Source organism: Paroedura picta, chromosome 2 (genome assembly GCF_049243985.1).
Source record: "Paroedura picta isolate Pp20150507F chromosome 2, Ppicta_v3.0, whole genome shotgun sequence".
Taxonomy (NCBI): Eukaryota; Metazoa; Chordata; class Lepidosauria; order Squamata; family Gekkonidae; genus Paroedura; species Paroedura picta.
In genome coordinates this window covers 131,623,072-131,644,990 of record NC_135370.1, presented here as the reverse complement: position 1 = coordinate 131,644,990, position 21,919 = coordinate 131,623,072, and the positions used below count along the sequence as shown (strand labels likewise).

Here is a 21,919-nt window from a genome sequence, read left to right as displayed (position 1 = left end):
GCAGTCTAGTAAATCAAAGAAGTCTTTGGGACCTTACAGATTACTTTACCCTCTACCCTTAATGGTATTTAATCTATGTCCTGATAATGAGTGATATCAAGATACCTGGTGGAAGGCTACAGAATGCTGTAGCTGTTCAATCCTTCTCTTGCATGTGTTCTCTAACTCCATCCAGCTTTCACTTAGCTCCTGGCACTTTTCGTGGATTCTCTGGGATGGCATGTGCTTGCCTTCTGATACTGTTCTTCCTTTCTCTAGAACTCTCAACACTTGATGATTATGGGCATTCACCTCTGCTTGCAATTCCTAGAACAAGGAACATTCATTAATGATAAGAAAAGGCAAGAGGCAGGACTAAAACAGATTTTTTTTAAAGGACAGTAGAATATGAATACAGATCATGTTACTTCTCAGAACTTGAAGGTCATAAGTATGAACTGAGCCACTTTTGTAATAACATCTGAATATAAAAATGAAAATATATTTAATTTTTCAAAAAATTCTGTACTGTCTTCCTGTCAGGGCATATCATTCAAGAAGGCTTACAAATTCAGAAAATAAAACAATAAAGTTCAAAACTGAAACGAGGGAACTATTACAATAAAAACAACCTCCAAACCCAACATTTCCAATGGCCAGCACAAAAATTCCTGTTGCAATACCAGTTATCCTCACAAGTAATCTCCAGAAAAGTGTGGAGAAAATCAACCTACCCACAAAAGGCACAAATAAACAGGACTGGTTTTGAATGGTACATAAAAGATAAAAAGGAAGCTCTGGGTAAACAACCCTGGGGAGGTAAATCCATAATACAGGGTTTTATTTTTAAAATAACACTAGAAGTGAAAGAAGCAGGAAAATGTTTCCAGAATTGTAGACTCAAGTGAACAATTATTTTGGATACAATTTGCTCATCCAAATTTGTGCTTAGCTGATTGGGGTACCTTTGGTCCTGTGCACCATACCATAACGACATTTTTTAAGTGATACACCAAGAAAGCAAAGTTTTATTCATGTCATACTTCCAATAGGTTCACTCTAAATCCAGGAGAATTATAATTCTATACAGTTCAATTCACATATTAATTTTGCTTTTCCCCCTCTCACATATATGGTCTACCTCAAGGCTGTTGGGGACAAGCACAGAGAGAAACGTCCTAGGAGCATAGCAAAGTAGGATTTAAAGGCAAGGGACAATGGTTGTACATGACAGGAAAAAAGGATGGATCGTTGACCTAATCCAGATAGGTCTTCTTAAATTCTTACATCTGCCCTGAGATCCCAGTAAAGTCCAATTCAAAGTCCAGTGTTAGTCCAGCACCCTGTTTTCAATTGTGCACAGCTAGATGTTAATGGAAGCAACTAAGCAGGACATGAAGGAAATGGCCTTCCCTTTGGGCTTGTCCCTAGCATCTGATAATCACAAATATACTGCTTGCGAATATAGCAGTTCATTAACTATCATGGCTGCAGATAGACCCAAAGGTAGTAGAGGTAACCATTCATTCCAGGTTTCAGCTCTGTACTGAATCAAATAGCACTGATATTTATGCCAAAAGCTTTCAAATGACACCTTAAGATTCATTTGAACAATCCTGGAAACTTTACCATAAAGTGACAAGTGATATTTCACAGGAGAAATTATTGCCAGGAGTTGAATGCTTGATGACTCAGAGTTGTTACTGCCCTCTTTCTTGACTTAAACCTTAAAAAAATTAAGTTATCCCAGTTCTTACAATAGCACAGAGTGCTAGAAATGGATTTTATCCATCACAAAACTCAGGAAATATTTAATTGGCATCTGGCTCATGGTTTTCGAACACTAGCACTTGGAAGTTTCAGCCCTGGAGAGGAAATTGTTGAATGTGCAGCATTTAACTAACCACTTTTGCATAGAAACACAAACATTTAAAACTTTCTATCACTCGTAACACTGCAGCTGAGTTTAAACATCTGTCTTATGTCCAAAATACTGCAGAATTGAGGTGTTTCTTTCCAACACCAATTCCAAAGAAATACATAAAATTTGATTGTTCATGCTATTTCTAATATATACTAGCTGTGGAAGACCACCCAGCATACTAGAAAGTTATGATATCAATTTAGCCATGGTGTTTGAAAACAGAGATGTCCTCACTCAGAATCTCCAGCTCTGTTGAATGAAAAGTGTTCAGCTACAAATATCTGCATGCAAGTTCTGTGTAAACTGTCCAAAATGGTACTAAGCACTTATGCCCATGAGTCCATTTCTATGGAGCCAGTTATAATGTACATCTATTCCAGGGTTCAAGTATCATTCCTCTGGGTCTGATATAACCTTGTAACACAGTCCCCGCTTCTCTCTCTCAGACACACACACACACATACACTCTGTCATGAGTTATGAAAGAAAACATGTTTTATCTATGAAAATCATAAATTATCCATGCAGTCATTAAAAAAATATTTTCCTGGCGTTAGGTCCCATTGAATAGTTCAAAATAATAATAAATCTGGGAAATAATAAATCTGTCCCTGACTTCAGGGACATTCCTGGGGAATCTAAAATAGGCAGTGGTTGATCTTTATTGAAGAAATCATGATTGGATCCATAGGACAAAGCTAACTAGTTCACCTCTAGCATTCCTGGGCATGATGGCTGACCAGGCAGCCGTGGACCAATTAAAAGCATATCTAGATGAAGCACTGGTTCTGGGCCCATTCCAGTTTGGTTTTTGATCTGGCCATTGGGTGGAAACAGCTTTGGTCAAACTTACAGATGACTTCCAGAGACAGCTGGATCAGGGCAGGTTGGCTTTGCTCATATTGTTAGGTCTATTTACAAGGACCCTGTAGAGAGCTTATAATCAACGTGCTCTCCAACAGCTGCATTGTCTGCTGGTTGAATTACAGATCAGGTTCAAGATGTTCTTAACTTTCAGGGCCTTTCATAGTCTGGACCCTGTGTATCTGAGGGACTACATCTCTGAATATGTCTCTGAATATGTCACACAAAGAATGCTGGTGCCAAGGAAGTGTGTTTGACCTCAGCCAGAGCCAGGGCCTTTTTGGACTTTGTACCAGTCTGTTGGAATGAGCTGCCAGTAGAGATCTGGACCCTATTGGAGCTATCAAAATTCTGGAAGGCTTGTGTTTTTACTATTTTATTGTAGACCGCTGCAAGTTTTTAAGAGCGGCAGTATATAAATGAATGAATGAATGAATGAATGAATGAATGAATTCATTAATTCATTAATTCATTAATTCATTAATTCATTAATGAATAAAACGGTGATCTTCTGCCAAGCATATGGTTGAGGCCAATGCAAACACATAGTAACATCAGAGGAGGACTCCTTCCAGTTCTCTCCATCTCCCCCCATTGCCAGAATCTGGGTGCTTGGACTCTACACTCAATTAAGAAATTAGATTTTAACTGTATATGGTTTATAAAACCATGTTTCTATAGGCTTTTACATGCTGTTAACTGCCCTGTGAATCTTGTCAGAAAGGGATGATCTACGAAAGAAAGAAAGAAAGAAAGAAAGAAAGAAAGAAAGAAAGAAAGAAAGAAAGAAAGAAAGAAAGAAAGAAAGAAAGAAAGAGATGGAGGGGCGTTAAAAGCTCAGCAGAACCTATGCAATGTACTATTGCCCAACAGAACAGAGTGCCATTGTGTCAATGCCAGCTCAACAGGACTGAAGTCAAGCACAAAATCATGATCCAAGCAAGGTTTTTTTTTCTTTTGCAAGCTCAGCACAACCTGTTAAAATTTACAGTAGCGGTCCATGGATCAGTCGGTACTGGGCTGCGGCTCCTCCTTGTCCTCCTCCCTGGCTGCTGCCTCAGCGGCTGCCCTGCCACTCTGCCACCGGCTCACATTTGGTGCTCTCCAGCGGCTGCCATGGCTGGGGCTCCCCCTCGGTGTGGCACTGCGCAGCTGCTGATAGCAGCGCCCCCCAGTGGTGGGAAGTCAGGGGCACTGGCAGGAAAGCAAGTGGAGCAGAGGCTCAGCAACGTCACTCGGCAAAAGACTACCCCCCACGGAGCCTCAGTAGAATTATCGTTGACCGGTCCCTGGTGATAAAAAGGTTGGGGACCACTGGTATACAGAATACCCAACAGAATCCAGTCCTACTGGCAATACAAGTAAAAGAGGACTAATGTAAAATCAGGGGTTCCTGCAGTACAAACTGAAGTAGGGAATTTTTTCAAGTCCAGTACAACCAGTTCAATATACAGTATGCCCAGTGCCACTATTGCACTGTATGCTTAAAGGGACAGATCTCTAAACACAGTGATGCAAGAAATCCAGGCAGGGGAGATTTTGCAAGCCCAGCCTCTTACAATGTACAGAATGGCCAGCAGAACCTACTGTCACTGGCATTGCAAACTTTAAAAGTCTGCTCTCAAAGCAAAGACTCACAACAAATGCAAGCAAAAAGGGGAAGTTTTCGCAAACTTTGTACAAGAAACAGGAAAGGGAATACAAAGGAATGTGGGCAAAGATGGGGAACCACTCTTGAAACTTGAAATCCATCAAATGAAATACAAACCAAATTTTTGTCAGCCTTCCCTGCAGAAGAGAGAAAATTAGGCATTGATTTTAACAGTTTAGTGTTTAAATTAATTAATTTAATTACTTTCATATTGCATTTTAATATATTCTGCTTTGTTGTAACTCACCCCAGGTCACTAGACAGGGGATGAGAAATAAATACAAACATAAACAAACAAATAAGACTGAAATTGACAAGAGTATTTCCAAGGCTGGAGAATTCTCTCTCTCCCCCCCCCCCCCCATTGTTTTGAAGTCTGGTAAAGATTTTGTTAGAGTAGAGACAGTCTGTCTGCAAATGTATCCATTCACAAACTACCATAAAACTTGAGAAATGGCTTGAAAGTTCATAGAAAGTTCATGCTGGTTGATGTGCCACAAATTCCTGTTCAATAACCACAAATTGCCCCAAATTCAACATGAACTTTAGTATGTGAGCTGGTTCATGCCCATCCCTAAATATAAATCATTATGCCACCTGCAACAGGAGTTACCTTGTTCTTCTGTAGCAAACTTAGAGCTGCATCCATGGACTTTCCTTGGTTTGTGGAGTTGGCAACTGACATTTTTTCATTAATCCATTTAATTTCCATATTGTGGTGATGATAAAACTGGTAAAGTTCTACTCTTGCCTGCAGCAGTTGACCTTTCTCAGCAAGAGTCTCCTGGAGAGAATCATACCTGTAAATCAGATATTTAAACAATGCTGTTTGTCAATGCAGCTTAAACTTTCTTGGCAGCTTCTTTTTACAAAGTTAATGGTGAGACAGATTGAAAAGATTAATGATCCATTTCTTATTAAAATAACTTCCTGTATTAAAATAGCTTCCTGATACTTATGTGCGCTTGACTTGTTTTATATATCCAGTTTGACAAACATTTGAAAAAAGTATGTAAAAAGGCATTTCAATTATACTTCAAGAATGTTGTGAATGTAGAACTAAATCAACTGTCTAGTTTTTCTACCTTTGCTTACAAAAGAATAAGGAGTGTTTGGGTAGAAATTTTAAAAAATAAAAGAAACTGACCAGCAAGTAAGGCACAGAATGTGATCCCTGATGAGCTAAGGAGAGGCAGCTATATTTAGGAGAGCAGAAGTCCCTAAAGATTCTAGTTGAAAGTTACATCAGAACTGTTTTCCTCCATCATTCTTAGAGTATGGATGGTAGCCTTATTAATTAATTAATATTTCAATTAATATACCATCCCTTCTCAACCAGGTCACCTCGGGGTGGTGTACAACAACAACTATAAGTTCACAATTCAATCATAAATTAGCAATAAAACAGAACCTAAACAGTTCCACAGGGCCTGCAAAAGGGAGCTCCTCCACCAGGCATTTGGTTGAGGTCGACCCAAACCACCGCTTCCAGTTGGCCCCCAAGCTCCCCCCCTACGACCAACACTAATCAGTTTTACCCACTAGGTCCCAGTAAGAGTTGAGCTGAGGCTCTCGATTTCTATTTATAATGTTATTGTTATGATCTTGTTAAGTTATTATTGTTATATTGTTATTACTGTTACTGTTACCTGTTACCATATGTTAATTGTATCTTTTCCTGTTTTCTGTAAACCGCCCTGAGCCCTCGGGGAGGGCGGTATATAAATATAATAAATAAACAAACAAACAAATAAATAAATTCATTTAAAAGTAAACGTTGTACATTAGCATTAAAATTTAAAGCACAAATGCCAGACATGACAAAAGCAGAAGATATCTGTGACACATCTAGACAGGAGGAAAATCTGTTTTGTCCTAGCTATGGCAAATTGTCATTGCCAGACAACTTGGGAGAGGTGGGAGAGGAACACAGCAGATTGTTAGAGGTGAAAGGGGGTGGGGTGGAATGCAGGGAGGGGACATGAGAGGCTATAAGCTAGGCGGAGGAGACAGACTGCCCCCAATTCTTACAAGGCTAAATTCAACGTATCTAACTACATAAGCATCACTAAATAATGGCAGAAACAACTGGATTCTGACAAGGTTGGCAATAGAGAGCCATCTGCTAGAGAGCCCTGCTAGTTCCTGACTATGCAGCCTGCATTGTTGATTGACTCCCTGAACTCTGACTCTGGCTTATACTCTACAACAGGGGTAGTCAACCTGTGGTCCTCCAGATGCCCATGGACTACAATTCCCATGAACTCCTGCCAAATGCTGGCAGGGGCTCATGGGAATTGTAGTCCATGAACATCTGGAGGACCACAGGTTGACTACCCCTGCTCTACCATTCTACTTTTGGATTTCCCTTTGGGCTTGAAGCTGTATGTTCTAACTGGTATCTGACCTTTGGAATGGGATTTTTACTACACTCCTGACTTCTGCTGGACCTGATGTCGGAGTGTGTTCTGACCATGCTTCTGATTCCGCCTCTCCTGACTTTGGATTCTGTTTCTGACCTTGGACTGGGACTGACTGGTGCTGAGTTTACCCTGCCATTCAGGACACTGGTGCAGACGGGATTGAGGCATTTTGCAAGTTTCCCTGTTTGGTAGAGGTCATTCTAGGAGCACTCACAAAAGGGCAAGTGATTGTGGGGATGGAAGTATTCTTCCATCACTACATTGGATTTGTCCTATGGTGTACCTTAAAACAACTGGCCACTGCTGGTTTGAAAGATGTGTGAAAATAATGCAGAAGGCATATCACATGGATATCATATGAAGAAATTGTTCTATTATTTAGTGTAGCTTTTGATGCAAGCAGGCTTTTAATTATATATTTTCTATGCTTATATCCTGATTTTCTTCTTAGAAGTTCAGAGCAGCATTTTAATCCAATATCAATCTTATGATGAAAGTTAGATAGAAATAGTGATTTTCACACAATTTGAACTTAAGCTTTCCACTTCCAATCCAGCACTCTAGATACTGTATATCATTGGCTTTCATGTTTTAATTTTCCCATGCTCCATTTCTTCCTCATTAATGTAGCCTTCAGAGTTTGGTAGCAGGTTGTGCTTAGCTGAGTGAGAAATAACTCCTAGTAGGATCCTGTGCAGTACAAAGTTGTATTCCAAACAAAGACCTCAACTCACCTTTCCAAATACTTCTGTGTTTCATCCAGAATCCTTTCACTGTCAAAATGATCCACAGCCATTTTTTTGGCATGAAGGACAATGGAATTCATTTTCACAGCCAATCCCTGCATTTCATTTTCCAGTTGACTGTGTTCCTTGAGCAGATTGCGACTGGAACGCAAGTCACAACCCACACCTGCATTCTGAAGGACTTTTTCCATCTTTTCTATCTTTTCTTCTGTATCCTATAGAAGCCATGTAAAAACTACATTATTTTCCTGTTTTTTTCTATTAGCGTAAAGTTTCAGCAGTAGTGTTTTGTGATCCTTGCTATTTTGTGAAATCTTTGACAGTTCCAAGCAAAACTATTAAGCCAGTCTGCCTTGTGCTAAATGTCTTAGTATATATCAAGATCTGGTTCTAAGGCCCTGTGCCATCATAATTTCATGCAAAGCATGCCACAATGGCACATTTTAGCAGAAAGTCTCTTTATGAACTAGTATCCTGTATATGACCATATATTCTTCTCTGAAAATTTCAGGATATGTCTTGCTTAGTATTCTTCTTCGTAGAAGAAATGCATACAAATAAAATTACACATCTACTCTATAAAATAACTGGAATTTCCTTTCAAAGGAAGTGTGTCTATCTGTCTCTAAAATATGCTATTTGGTAAAATGTTTGGAGATAACCTTGTTGATTCTGTCATACATTAAAGGACTGATTTTTGTGTACGTTAAATGTTTTTTCATGTTTAGATTTTTAATTGATGCTTGCTAGTTGCTTTGAGATTCCTGTTTAAAAAGTAGGCTAATGAAATAACATTGGATTATTGGAACAAGAATACTGGATGTTATTTCACAGAACTCCCCCTTTTTGATCTGACTCCATAAAATTACTCAAGCACATCTTTATGAAAACTGCTGGATAGCATTATCTTTTTTTCTGTTAAAAATCATAAAATTAAAACAGACATCTCCATAAACTTGAATTCATGAACAACAATGTGCAAGTTATTTTGTATCCCTTCAAAAATGCTATTGCCATGAGTGGTCCTTTAGTGGTCCATGAGTGGTCCATACCAATGTTAGTAAAACTAATATTCATTACTTTTATATTAATATATATTCTCAGTGATAAAAATATTTCCTTGTGTTGTGCACTAATTTTATCATGTTTCTCATTGGCAATACAAAGGTCCCTTTTCATTTTTGCCTTGAGTTTTAGAGCCTAAAGAGAGTACTTCAAAATGTCAAAGCTTTGTAAGTGCCATTTAAGAATGATGGAGAGAAGAAGATATCTTTAAATTCTAGCTTTCCCACTGGAACCATCCTGACCTTGAGAAGTTCCGTAAGTTGTTCTTGCTGTTCAGCCTGCCTCAGTTTGTCTCCTCGCTCCACCATCTTCCTATGCAACTTTCCCCATTTCTTCTTGAGCTCTGTCATTTTGTCCTGAATGGAATCTGCTGCATAGTGGTCATTCTGAACCAATTGGTTTCCAGCCTGGAGGAAAATAGTGCACTTGATTTTAAAAACATCTCCTGATGTTTATTTTTCTGTGTGTATTTCATGTCAAGCTGTCCAAAACAAACACCCTGAATATGCCAAACAAATGAATGATCACAAATCGGTTAGTCAGACAGCCACTGGTACTGTGAGACTCTCAGACTGCTATAGTCAAGCTACTTTGAAGGTCAAAGTGCTATTTTTTCCTTCCTTCCTTATAACTTCATTCTGCATCCTATCAGATCATTTGCAAGGTTTTGAGAGAAAGTCATATTTTGGCCTGCCAGCCACCAGCTCTCGTCTGCATTGTATATACCCAAGCATGCACATACATGTTCCAAAAGGATAACCATGTTAGTGTAGTGTAACAAAATAAAGTCAAAGTCCACCAGCACCTTAAAGATTGTTTATTCCAGCATGAGCACAACCTAGGTCCAATGTGAAATGTACTAAATACCTGAAATGGCTATGCTACTAGTTTGTCCATTATCTGCAGAATTCCTGCTCTTCTACTGACACACACATATAGGCTGAAGCATATTGCCAACCCCTAAGTATATAAAATAACACATTATCTCAAGATCCTTTCTTTATTCTGAAAGCGTAGCCTGAAGCTTCAGCAGAAATTGCTCAGTCATTCTCCGTTTTAGCTTTAGAAATTTGTAAACAAACAAGCCACCACCACGTGAAATCTCAGATCAAAAATGCTTTGCAGATTTTCTGATTCAGCATTGTGTACTGTAGGTATAGATGTTGGAGTGCTTGTTTTCTATTGGCATCAGGTACCTGGCAAGGGAGTTTCAAATCAAACTAGAATGAATCAAAGAATCATAGAATTATAGAATAACAGACTTGGAAGGGACCTCAAGGGCCATCTAGTCCAACCCCATGCACTATGTAGGACACTCACAACCCTATCGCTCATCCACTGTAACCTGCGACCCCCTTGAACTTTCACAGAATCAGCCTCTCCATCAGATGGCTATCTAGCCTCTGTTTAAAAATTTCCAAAGATGGAGAACCCACCACCTCCCGAGGAAGCCTGTTCCACTGAGAAACTGCTCTAACTGTCAGGAACTTCTTCCGGATGTTGAGACAGAAATTCTTTTGAATTAATTTCATCCCTTTGGTTCTGGTCCATCCCTCTGGGGCAAGAGAGAACAACTCTGCTCCATCCTCTATATGTCAGCCTTTTAAAAACTTGAAGATGGTTATCAAAACCTGCCTCAATCGTCTCCTCTCTAGGCTAAACAGACCAAGCTCCCCCAAGCTTTCTTCATACATCTTGGTCTCCAAACCCCTCATCATCTTTGTTGCCCTCCTCTGGACACGCTCCAGTTTGTCTACATCCCTCTTCAACTGGGGTGCCCAAAACTGAACACAGTACTCCAAGTGAGGCCAAACTGGAGCAGAGTAAAGCGGTACCATCACCTCCATGATCTGGACATGATACTCCATTTGATACAGCCCAAAATCCCATTTGCCTTTTAGCCACTGAGTCACATTGCTGACTCATGTTCAATGTGTTGTCTACTAAGACTCCTAGATCCTTTTCACACACCCTACTGCCAAGACAAGTCTCCTCCATCCTATATTGGTGCATTTGGTTTTTCCTACCTAAATGCAGAACTTTACATTTGTCCCTATTGAACTTCATTTTATTTAGTTTAACCCACTTCTTGAGCCTATCAAGATCATCCTGTATTCTGATTCTGGTTAAAACAGGCTTAGTAAAGGATTTACCACTATAAGTTCCATGAAGTGCTTCTGGTTGGCTTTCATTTCCTGTTCGACAGCCTCATGCTTTTTCAGCTTGCGTAGGATATTTGTTAGGTCACGGTAGGATTCATCTGATGCTATCTTGTACTTCTCCTCCATCCATAACAAAAGTTCTTCAGTATCATAATTAAATTCCTGTAATTGCATATATTTGAGTTTTTAAATAGACACTGACTTTTATAGTAGGTTAGGAAAATCCCTGCTATTTTGCACTGTAAGAATAACTATTTTCTGTGTCAAGAATCTTGGGTTAATCCTACAAGAAATTCGAATGACATAGAGCACATTTTTGTTATACTTTTCTGTGTTAAATTATCTTGTGATACTAACATTTAACTTTAATTTTGTCTTTTAAAAATGCCACAATTCCAGTCCAGAAAGTTTAAGGACTGTAACAATTTCCTTAAAAACAACAAAATCAACTTCCTAGGGGAATCTTCTGGCAGAACTTTAGTGCATATGGGAATCAACATGACTGGATGGTTTTCCCCCCATCAAAAACTCTTACATAGAAAATGAATATGTCATGGAGTAAATGCACCTCATGTAGGACTGTAGCTACCTAAGATAGGTGCCACTGACATGAGGAAATCTGACACATTTACAGGAAGGTGTAAGGAAGTGATGGCAGAGGCACTAGGACAAACTCCCACAGCACCATGAAGGCAAAAAGCTGCTGAATGGAAAGTAGTATCCAATATGTATGCAAGCAATGACGTCATTTGCTAGCACCAGATTCTGCTCAGTAGTTGTGTGTAGCTCCAGCATCTCAATTACTTCCTACTGATGCTCTCTGTCAAAGGCACCAAATCTCCCTTCACTGGTAATCAGTGGCAATAGCTATATCCCTCCCAGTGAACCAAAATAAGCCACCTCAGTCAAGGGACAGAGTTTAAGTTAGAGCTTCTGATATGAGAGAGCATTGAAGTACGTGTTCCTCCCACTGCATTCTGAAGCAGAGCAGATGTATGAGCAGAGTAGCATAGTCTGAATACACAGACCCACCATCTGTTCCACTTAATATTTATAGTAAGGCTTCAGAAGAGGAGCATGTCTCATGCCTTAAGTGCCACTTAACACTTAACACCTACTCAGGGTGGCTATCCTGCCCCTGAGTGCCTCCTTCTCCAACCAGCTTGTTTCTCTGTCCAACAGCCCGCCTTCCATCCCCCACCCCCACCTTCCATCCCCCATCCCTGACCAGCCTCTCCTCCTTCCAATTCCCCCTGAGGCTCGGAGGCTGCAGATCCCTGCTGCATGAGAGCTGCCCCTGCCAGTGAGTTCCCTCACAGCTGCCTGCAGCCTTTCCAGGTTCTGGGGGAAGGGGGAGACTATCCACAAAGTTCTTCCACCCACCCCCCAGTCTTGCACCCATTGTATTCCTGAATGCAATGGGCTTGGCCCCTAGTTAACCTATAAGAATTAGGAGAGATGATGCTTCAGCAGAAAATTAGCAAGCAGCAGACTTGTACTGCATTTGCAAAAATTCTATAGAAATAAGACCATGTCCGTTCCACACCTACTCTGAATATTATGGGGTTGGAGCAAGGTAGTGTGGCCTTTGTAGAAGGGGGGCTGACTTTTCCTTATCCTACCTTCTCTGCAATGAATGGAGAACTTTGACAGAGGGACATTTGCCATTGGTGAGTTGTGAGGGTATCTGCAAAATCTTGGGTAATATTGTGTGTTCCATCCTGTTTTGATGGGTTTGAGGTACTATCTTAAAAGCAGGGCATCTAATATATACACAAAGGCAGAGCTGAAATGTGTTTCACTGAATTGGACCATACTTGAAGAAGATGGAAATATTTAACTTGAGAATACATTCAACTCAGAGGAATAAACTTTTTAATAGATGTGGTGACAGACCTGTAGAAGAAGAGAATCCAGCAGTATCTTCTTTCTCTGTTCATTATTATTAGTCAGCCATTTCCACCTCTCACGTAAAGCACACATTTTTTCTTCAAGGCTGGAAAACAAATTTCAGAAGATTCATTTTCTCCAAAACACATTGTGTTGGATGGGGAGAGGGCAGCAGGTAGTAAATTTCACACAACCAATAAGTTCTCAAAATATGTTTTGTTTCCACTAAACCCCACTATACATCTTAATATTTCAACCATGTACATAGAATGACAGTAATTGATACTAGCTAAATACATGGCTTAATTTAATCTTTTACTCAGCACATGGAAGGAAAATACATCATCTTTTTAAAAGATTGGTTTGGCATATTAGGGAACCTGTTAAAGAACACTGCATATCATTACTTTTAATTTAACAAATTATTTCCCTACATATTCTTTTTGATCTCCTAGTAGTTACAGGGCTATTTTTATATAGATCAAGCAATATCACACGATGAAGGAATACAACTGAAATACATGGGGATAAACAGTACATAGGCTAAATTCAAACAAACTATGCGTTGTCTGAATGGGAACAATCTTGGAAATCCTCAGGGTCATGTACTTTTTGCTTTATTTTGTGTGCAGCTAGGATCTTGTTTAAGAACAAACCATACTTAGTTGTGCTGCCCACTATGCAAACAAGGATTCCAAACCAAGATGAAATCCGACTCAGGAATCCTAGTCTGTATGCAAGTAAACAAATTACTGTTAGTTATTTCATCCAATATAGATGTCATGACAAACTGAGATTAATTGAAGTCTTCACTATCTGCATATAAGGGGATGGAGCTTATGCCAGCTGAAGGTTTCCACAAATCGATAGCTCTACAGACTTGAAAATACTTAGCTAGTCTTGATGTGGGTAAGAGGAACTAAGGATGACCAAACTTTGTGGTTGACTTTGATCATTATATGACTATTCCTCATCAATCAGTTAACAAATAAAGGGACTAATATTATTATTTGGAAATAATATATCATTTGGAAATAAGGAAAGCCAATTTTTTCAATTCCACCCAAATCTCTTTAATTGTTGTGGAGTCAGAGTTCTCTCCATGCCAGGAAGTTACGTGGCTTGGAAAGTGCCCTGCCTTGCAGCAGTCTGATTTGCTTCCCTCCCTTTGGAAGCAAAACAGAGTATAGAGATAGTTGCTGGCCAGTTAAACCTCTTAGCTAATCGGAAGACTCATCAAACTGCTAGGTTTAAATGACCAGCAGCCACTTCAGGGATCCATTTCACTTCCCGTCCTAAATGGAGAGAAGCGAAGCAGCGGGGGCAGGGGAGGGCGGTAGAAGCAAAACAGAAGGGGTAAGGAAGCAAAATGGAACTGATGGTCAGATCTGTCAAGCTGCTATGTTTAAATGGCCAGCAGCCATTTCAGTGGCTCATTTTGCTTCCCTTTGTTTGGAAAGGTGGGAACGAAACAGCCAGTTGGTGAACAGTATAACTGAATATGCTCAAATAAAAGTCAGAAAAATCCAGCTTTTATTCATATCAGTTATACTGGTAGCCAAAACAGATCAGATAATCACAGTAAGGTATTTTTTCAGGGGGTTTTTTGGTTCATGTAAACTGAATGCATACACCTATAATTGTAATAATAGGCTTAGCAGGTTCTATGAATTATTATCTTTCATAAAAATTCTCTGTGTCCTTTCCTTTAACAACAACAACAGCATCTTTATTGGCATGCAAAACAGTATAAATGAATACTATATGGACCAGATACACATGCAAAATTAAATACAGAATGCTTGTGTTCTTATTGCTTGTAAAAATTTTACAAGTCTAATCCATTAGAACAGGGTTCTGAGTGTTTAACAGCAGAAGCATCTTACATTGCAGACATAAATTGATTGAAAGTTGGCAATTCAGAGAAACTGCTAAGCCTATTCTTACAATACACTGGAAATATATTGATATTTTACTCCCTTTTTTAAAAGGGGAAGGTGCTGTGACACTGCCAATGACTTCACCGATGATGATAATACCCTCCTTTGAAAATCATCATTACTGAACGTGTGTGCGGAAGAAAATAACCTGACTCTACAACAGTGAAAATGCAGAGGGAGATCAGACATGTGAAAGAACTACACCTAAACAGACTCCAGGACTGCTTCCCAAGAGTAAGTTGAGAGTACACATATAGATTACACAAAAACAGAATAAAAAGAGGCATGAATGTGCAACGTATTGTTATTTATGACAGTATCTTAGACCTAAGAAATATTGAACATATACATGTCAGAAGCAAAATGATTCCTTTCCACCAGCTGTTCTCCATGCTCATTAACTGCATCTACCCGGTGTTTTAACATCAGCAGTACTTGTTCAAAATCACCATGTTGCTTCAGCAGACTCCGAACAGAATTCACATGGTCCTGCAGAGATGGAAGAAAGCTTTATGACATCCCACATCACAAATATATTGCTTTTCTACTATGGTGGTATGTGGTATTATTCTTTGTGGTACAAGCAAATATCTCCATTATACTTCAGTGCTTAAGACTTTTGGATATGTAAGCAGCTGAGCTAGTATTTATGATTAAGCAATAGGAATTTCTAATGTATCAGCAGAATTAGCCACCTCGTATCGGACTTAGTGTTTCTGGGGAAGGTGGTTAAAAGGGCCACAATGGACCAAGTACTAGCATACTAAATGGAACTTTAGTCTTGGACCCATTCAAATGGAAATGGTGCTCATCACCTTGATGGACAACCAATGTGGGTCAGTGCTGCTCATGTTATTGGACCTCATGGCAGCATTTGACATAGTTTATCATGAGTTTTTGCCTTACCACCTTGCCAAGACTGCAATACAAGGTACAACCTTGCAGTGGCTGATCACCTTCCCCCAGAGTTGTGGACAAAGGGTTGGGGAAATACAATCACACCAATACTACATCTGCTGTGGGGTGCCACAAGATGTGATTCTCTCCCCAACTTTGTTTAACAACTTTATATGCTCTCTTGCCCAGCTGGTTCAGGTGCCATCAATATGTAGCCTTATTTAACTCCTGATGGATGGATGGCCCCCCAAAGACATATGTTTGGCCTCAAGCAGGGCCATGACATTTTGTGTCCTGGCCCCTACTGGGTAGAATGAGCTCCCAGAATATATCCAGGCCCTGCTAGAGCTCTTCTATTTAACTTTAGTAGGTCCCACTTATTCATTCTTTCCATCAGTTTTATCAGCCACTGTCTGTTATATGACATCCAGATCATAGTTTGGCTTGGGTGAAACTAGAAAGGAGGTGGTGAGCTCCCCCTCACTGGCAGTCTTCAAGCAAAGGTTGGATACACACTTTTCTTGGATGCTTTAGGATGCTTAGGGCTGATCCTGCGTAGAGCAGGGGGTTGGACTAGATGGCCTGTATGGCCCCCTTCCAACTCTATGATTCTATGATTCTATGTTTAGAAGTCCGCACTCCTAACCACTACACCAAACTGGCTCTCAATAAAATGCTCCCAGGAGATATTATGATAGAGTGGTCCTAGGCTTCCAAGCTGTGAAAAACACCATACAAATGAAGCATGGAAAAAACAGATCAAGAGAACATTCCATCGCAGGACCATGAGAACAGATAAACAGGTAACAAGTGAACAAGGTCTTGACAAGGAGACAAATCCAGATATTCAGACAGAAGATTACAAATCTTATCACTTCCAATGTAAATTTGAAAATGCAAATTTGTACTTACCCCTAGGTTATCACTTTGAAGAAAGACCTCATGGGTGGCAAGAGCTGCGTTGATACGGTTAACTTCTCTATTGAATTTTAGTAGTTCTACACTCTCTTGTAGAATCTTTTGTCTCTTTGCCCAAAATTCATCCAGCTCAGTCCTTTTCTGATCAACTGTATGCATGGTCTCACGAACATCCATAGCCCTGACACTGGGTGAGACGTCGATTATCTTTAGACCCAACTCTTCCAATGCCACAAACCTGCCAAAAGTCCCATGAAAACAAGACACTTTCATGAAAGAATAAAGGCATTCCTCCATCAAGGACAAACATCAAGGATGTTTGCAAATGCTTTTAGTGACATTCTAGTTCACTAAATTATGGTTTTCCTCATACTTTACCTTTTGGTCTGGCTGTGTAGTTCCTTCAGCAAATCTTGGTGCTCTTTTAGTAGCTGTTCTGCAGAAACCACATCTACACCTGTCTCCTCACTAGTTAGCTTCTCCTTCATGTCATCTGCCCAAAAAAGGAGTCTACGACTGTCTTGCAGAAAGGTGTGTTGGTCCTGTATTGCTTGCAAATCTGCCTTCTTTTCATCTGTGTTTGACTTCAATGTTGACAACAGTACCTCCATGTCTTCTACCTGTTTCTTTATGTCCTTGCTCTCTGCAGGGTTGGTATCCTTGATCCTAAGTGATAAAGCCATTATTCCCCAAATTAATGCCTCACCTTGTTGTTAATCCATTATATTCCACAGTTCTAAACAATTATTGAAATTTGGTATTCCATGTGACACATCCACATGAGGGCTTAGTTCATTTATGGTAGTGATTGAGAGGATGAGCTTTTGACCAATTTAAATCTTATCTCCACTAAACAAACTGGGTTGCTTTGGCCAAGCCGTTATTTCACCTTATGGGTATAAAAATACTGGTCTACTATAAATGATTACAGTAAGAATAGTTGAGATCATGTGTGTGATGCAGTGAAGCACTTTGGGCATTTAAAGAAAAGTAGTATAGCAGCATATAGGGCTGAGTGTTAGCACTATTACCACTCATTTATGCAGAGCACATGACCATGAACATCCCATGATTCCATGCAACTCCTGTGACACACAGGGATATATGTTGTCTGTATAAATATGTCCTAAATATGATCAATGAGAATGGATATTGCAGATTGGGTGAACAGGAAGGTATGTGCCAGTGTTTGTCTCTTGTGGCACTTCCTTGCATACCCAGGGATTTGCTGATCACTATGGTGGGATGTTAGGTGAATTTCCTCCAGGCTAGGCTGGATTCTGGAGATTTTTGGTGGGTGGGGGATCACTTGGGCCCATTATGCACGGCCGCCGAAATGGCGATTTCGGGTCACATGGAAAACGCGGAGGGGGAAGACGCGAAGCACACCGGTTATGCACGGGACGGGGCGCAACGGTGGCAATACCCAGAGTAACCGATTATGCATGCGGCGATCCCGGCGCTGCTTCTGGTTGCGCCCCGGTCACCCGGAAGCTGCGCTTTCTTCTGTGTTTCGCTAACGCGGCTTTTTCAGTGGCATGCACCGAAGCTGCGGCCGGTTGCAGCCAGCACAGTGCGTTATCAGTGATTTTAGTCGCCGCCATTCCACCCCGAATGTGCGTTATTCCCCCCGTGCATAATGGGTCAAAGGCATGAAATTGGGGTCACTGTGGGTAGGCAGGTAGTTGTGAGTTCCTTTTGGAAAAAGAATGCAAAACCATTTTTTACTGCCAGCCTCATCAACCTACATATCATTAAACCAGAAACAGAACAGACTCCAGTGTAACAAAGGGGTGATTTCTTACGATTTGGCCACACTCTTCAGGTATTCAATTTTTCTCTCCTGGACTAGGCTCTCTCTCTCAAGGGCATTGAGTCTGCATCTCTCTGCCCCCAGAGCAGCAGGTGTGTTCCCATGTCCTAAATCCTCGAGCTGAGTCAGTCCATCTTGTATTAACAGTTGAGTGTCCTGGCAGTCCTTAAGGAAAGTCTTCACATCAGCTAAGTCAATCAGCTCGGAGCCCTTCTTTTCCCTTAATGTTTCCAGGTGCTCCCACCTAAAAGTCCAGAAGTAAGGCCAGATATGGTCAGTCAGTAATGAAAGAAAGATACCCTGCCCATCCAAGCAGAGCAACACTTAGTTTTCATGTTAACATTCCGGGCCTAAAACAAATAACATAATATTATGTTCTTATTTTTGTATTTAACTTGTCCGATACAGGGAAATATGAGTAACCATCTAAAAAGTGTTGTGCATTATTTACACAACAGAGTAGATCACTTTGTAGATCAACAGAGTAGATCAACTGAGTAGATCACATTACATTGTATAATTACAATTAGAATCCTCCACTCCCTGTTAAATAAAAATATTTTTAGCACACTCGTCAAATTGTCAAATGTGATGAATGAACTGCATGAACAATTAAGCATGTATTTCAAACTCTTGGATATGCAAGTCTATTTCTTCTATGTTTTTGGAATGATCAATCCTACTTAGCTTCATTGGCCTGGACAAAAGGTTGATTTTCTGACCAGGTATTTGTACAAAATACAAATATGTTTTTAGATATTTTGGCATCAACAATGTATTTGGTATAAACTACCATCTACCTCAGTCTTGTCTCATTTAGGAGGGCTTGGATCTCCTCCTTTTTTCCAGGACTACTCTTAGAAAGCATCTCTGCTGAGCAATGGATCTCATCCAAGTAGTTCTTTCCAGCAGCCAGTTCCTTTAGAAAACTCTGAAAAAAGGATACAGTCAAAGAATAACCTGTGCACCAAAAATTACTGTACCTAAAAGAATGGGCTATACGTTTCCATTTTAGCATAATCAATGTTCTTCTATGCTGATTTTGCTTTCTTCTTTATTTTTCATTTAGTTCATTGTGACATTATAAGCTTCAGTTGTTTTAAAGGTACCATTGGACAGAGTTGCTTTGAGTATAAAATGAAAAATCATATATGCCTCCCTGGACTCCTGGGAAGAATATTTGAGTAAAAATATAGTAGACAGAAATATAGTAGTAGTAGATAAACATGCTCTCAGTAGAAATTCTAGAGTGAAGCACTACCTGGTATTTCTGCTGCATAGCTTCCACGTTATTTTCTATTGGCTGCTTGGTTTGGAAAAAAAATTCTTTGCTACTTATCCAAGACTTAAATTCTTCACAGAAACAGTAGAACTGGTAGAATTGGATTGCCTCCTCCAGTGCTTTTCTTCTGTGCTGTGGGGAGGAAAATCGGAATTTAAAAAGCAATCTGTATTTTTGTGGGGATAATCCACTATTGTACTGAGCATTTTTGGGAAAGTCAGCCTTTTCCCATTTGGAGAAGCTTTTAATGGCTAAAGTAAAATGGTAGGAATGGAGCTTATTGTTTCTGATATGCTTTTTCCTCCATATACATATTTGCTTAAAGCACTGTTTCCAAATACGAGTTGTTACAAAGGAGTAGTTAACACTTGTTAAGTACTCAGTTCAGTAATACAAAAGGTCTGAAGAACAGCCAAAAGTTTGAATGCTGTTTCAAGCTCCATAGAATTGCCTATTCATATTTAACATTCAAAAATGACATCTGAAATACAAAACAAAATGCAAAAATCATGTCAATTTATCATACTTTGACGAGCCTAACAAAAAGGCTAATATTGCTTTGTACACGCTTATTTTGTGCCTTGGTAAAGAAAAGCTCCCTCACAAGCTATTATATGAAAAACATGATACCTCAGCCATTATCTGCAGGTTTTCATACAAGGTGTCAATCTTGTTCTTGCTCCTCCAGATGTTTTCTGTGACAAAATGAGGGTCAGAACCAGGCGGAACAATAAATGTAGCTTTGGCTGAAGTCCACAGCACATATTGATTTGCAGGTGCTTTGCATGTGCTACCATGGGACTCTTCATTTGTTGGCGGCATTGACACCATCTATCAACAGAACATGTCAACAAATATCATTTTTGTCAAGGCCTGTGTTACTTACAAAATGAACATGTATTTACATATAGAGAGGTAGTGAAGGATTTTTGATAATACGCTATGCATGGCACTACTTACACAAATCATTCTTAAAATCTGCCTGAATGTTGCCTTGAAAAAATCTATTTTAAAAATATTCTTTTTAAAATGAGCTTACATTCAGAGGTTTGGGTCTTATGCCAACTCTCCCCTTTCACCCCATGGTTCCAGGAAGTGGAAATTCCCCACTGCACATCATGCATGTTCAGGGCCATGTGGTCTGTTTTCTGATATCTATGTTGTTGATATTGCCTAACTTCAACCATAACCTACAGATGACCTGAACAAGAACGTTTATATCTCCCCCGATAAGGCATACCCCACCATTCCACAAAAGCTCAATTTAGAGATGTATCCTATATTTGTTAAAGCAGGAACAAAATATTGTGTTGGATCTAGCATTACCAACTCTGGGTAGGGAAATTCTTGGAGTTTTGAAGGTAGGGTGGTGCTTGGGTGGTCGAGAGTGCTAAGTAGGGACATGATGCTATACTGTCCACTCTCCAAAGCAGCTATTTTCTCCAGGGGAACTGTGACCACAACATCAGTTGTAATTCTATGAGAACTCAAGGCTGCACGTGGATGTTGGCAGCCCTAGTTGTCTCTTCACCACAGCTTCTCATACTATAGTACCTTTTGGTCACAAAAGTCCCTGAAATCTCAAAGAGGATTTTTAGGATGCTGGAAGAACAAGGACATGGGGTCCCAACCATTGTCACAGCATCTACCCCATTTATTCTCTAAAACATTTGCATGTAAGATTTGAATCAGATTTTATTTGGCAATATAACCACTATATTTGGGATAGACTGATGTGTCACTAAAAGCAAAAAGAGACGGAATATATCATGTGGGAGCAACATACCACTGATGCAGCCTGATGTGCCACAGAATGTGCCTGCTGTTCCAACGAGCTTATTTCTGAAGAATAAACAGCAATCTCTTTCTCCAAATGACAATGGCGATGCAACAGAGCTTCTGCACTGGATATATCCTTCCCATAATCCTTGCTGGCTAGGAGGATTTGACGTTCCTGCAGCCAACAGTCTGCCTCATCAATATTGGCAAAGTACTGATGGAGAAACAAAAGTGTTAGGGTTTTCCCATGGAATTTATTGACCATTGTTGATCTCTTAGAATAACAAGCTCTGAAAAATGGAAAGAGCTGGTAAGAATATGCTCTTGTTTGCACTTGTTTTGCCTTGGTACCTCCAGGGTTCTTCCCATATAGATTTGTCAGATACTTGTCATGTCCAAAGGTTTGTGAATTGATGCCTGTTATTTCTAGCTGTGCATGAATGGTTCAGAGAATTATAAAAACTTGGGTTTGATAAAATAAATGAGAATTCATGTTAGTCATGTATAATCTTCCTGTTTTCTCTCAGCATTGCACTTCTGGATCTGTAACCCATTTTTAAAGTATTCAAAATGCATCTTATACATC

The 21,919-nt window shown here is 39.8% G+C and overlaps 1 protein-coding gene across 3 annotated transcripts in view; it reads right to left on the bottom strand.

The window, feature by feature from the left end:
• SPTBN5 (spectrin beta, non-erythrocytic 5) overlaps positions 1-21,919 on the bottom strand; it is a 147,606-nt gene that overhangs the window by 101,812 nt on the left and 23,875 nt on the right. For all 3 annotated transcript variants that reach the window (XM_077322780.1, XM_077322781.1, XM_077322782.1), the window contains 14 exons: positions 21,341-21,547; positions 20,185-20,385; positions 19,534-19,686; positions 19,073-19,203; positions 18,265-18,516; positions 16,838-17,125; positions 16,454-16,697; positions 14,994-15,133; positions 12,711-12,810; positions 10,806-10,976; positions 8,895-9,059; positions 7,576-7,802; positions 5,032-5,218; positions 106-306 (listed from right to left, as the gene is read on the bottom strand). In XM_077322780.1, the coding sequence (XP_077178895.1) occupies positions 106-306; positions 5,032-5,218; positions 7,576-7,802; positions 8,895-9,059; positions 10,806-10,976; positions 12,711-12,810; positions 14,994-15,133; positions 16,454-16,697; positions 16,838-17,125; positions 18,265-18,516; positions 19,073-19,203; positions 19,534-19,686; positions 20,185-20,385; positions 21,341-21,547 (2,667 nt within the window). The remainder of the gene's footprint in view (positions 1-105; positions 307-5,031; positions 5,219-7,575; positions 7,803-8,894; positions 9,060-10,805; positions 10,977-12,710; positions 12,811-14,993; positions 15,134-16,453; positions 16,698-16,837; positions 17,126-18,264; positions 18,517-19,072; positions 19,204-19,533; positions 19,687-20,184; positions 20,386-21,340; positions 21,548-21,919) is intronic.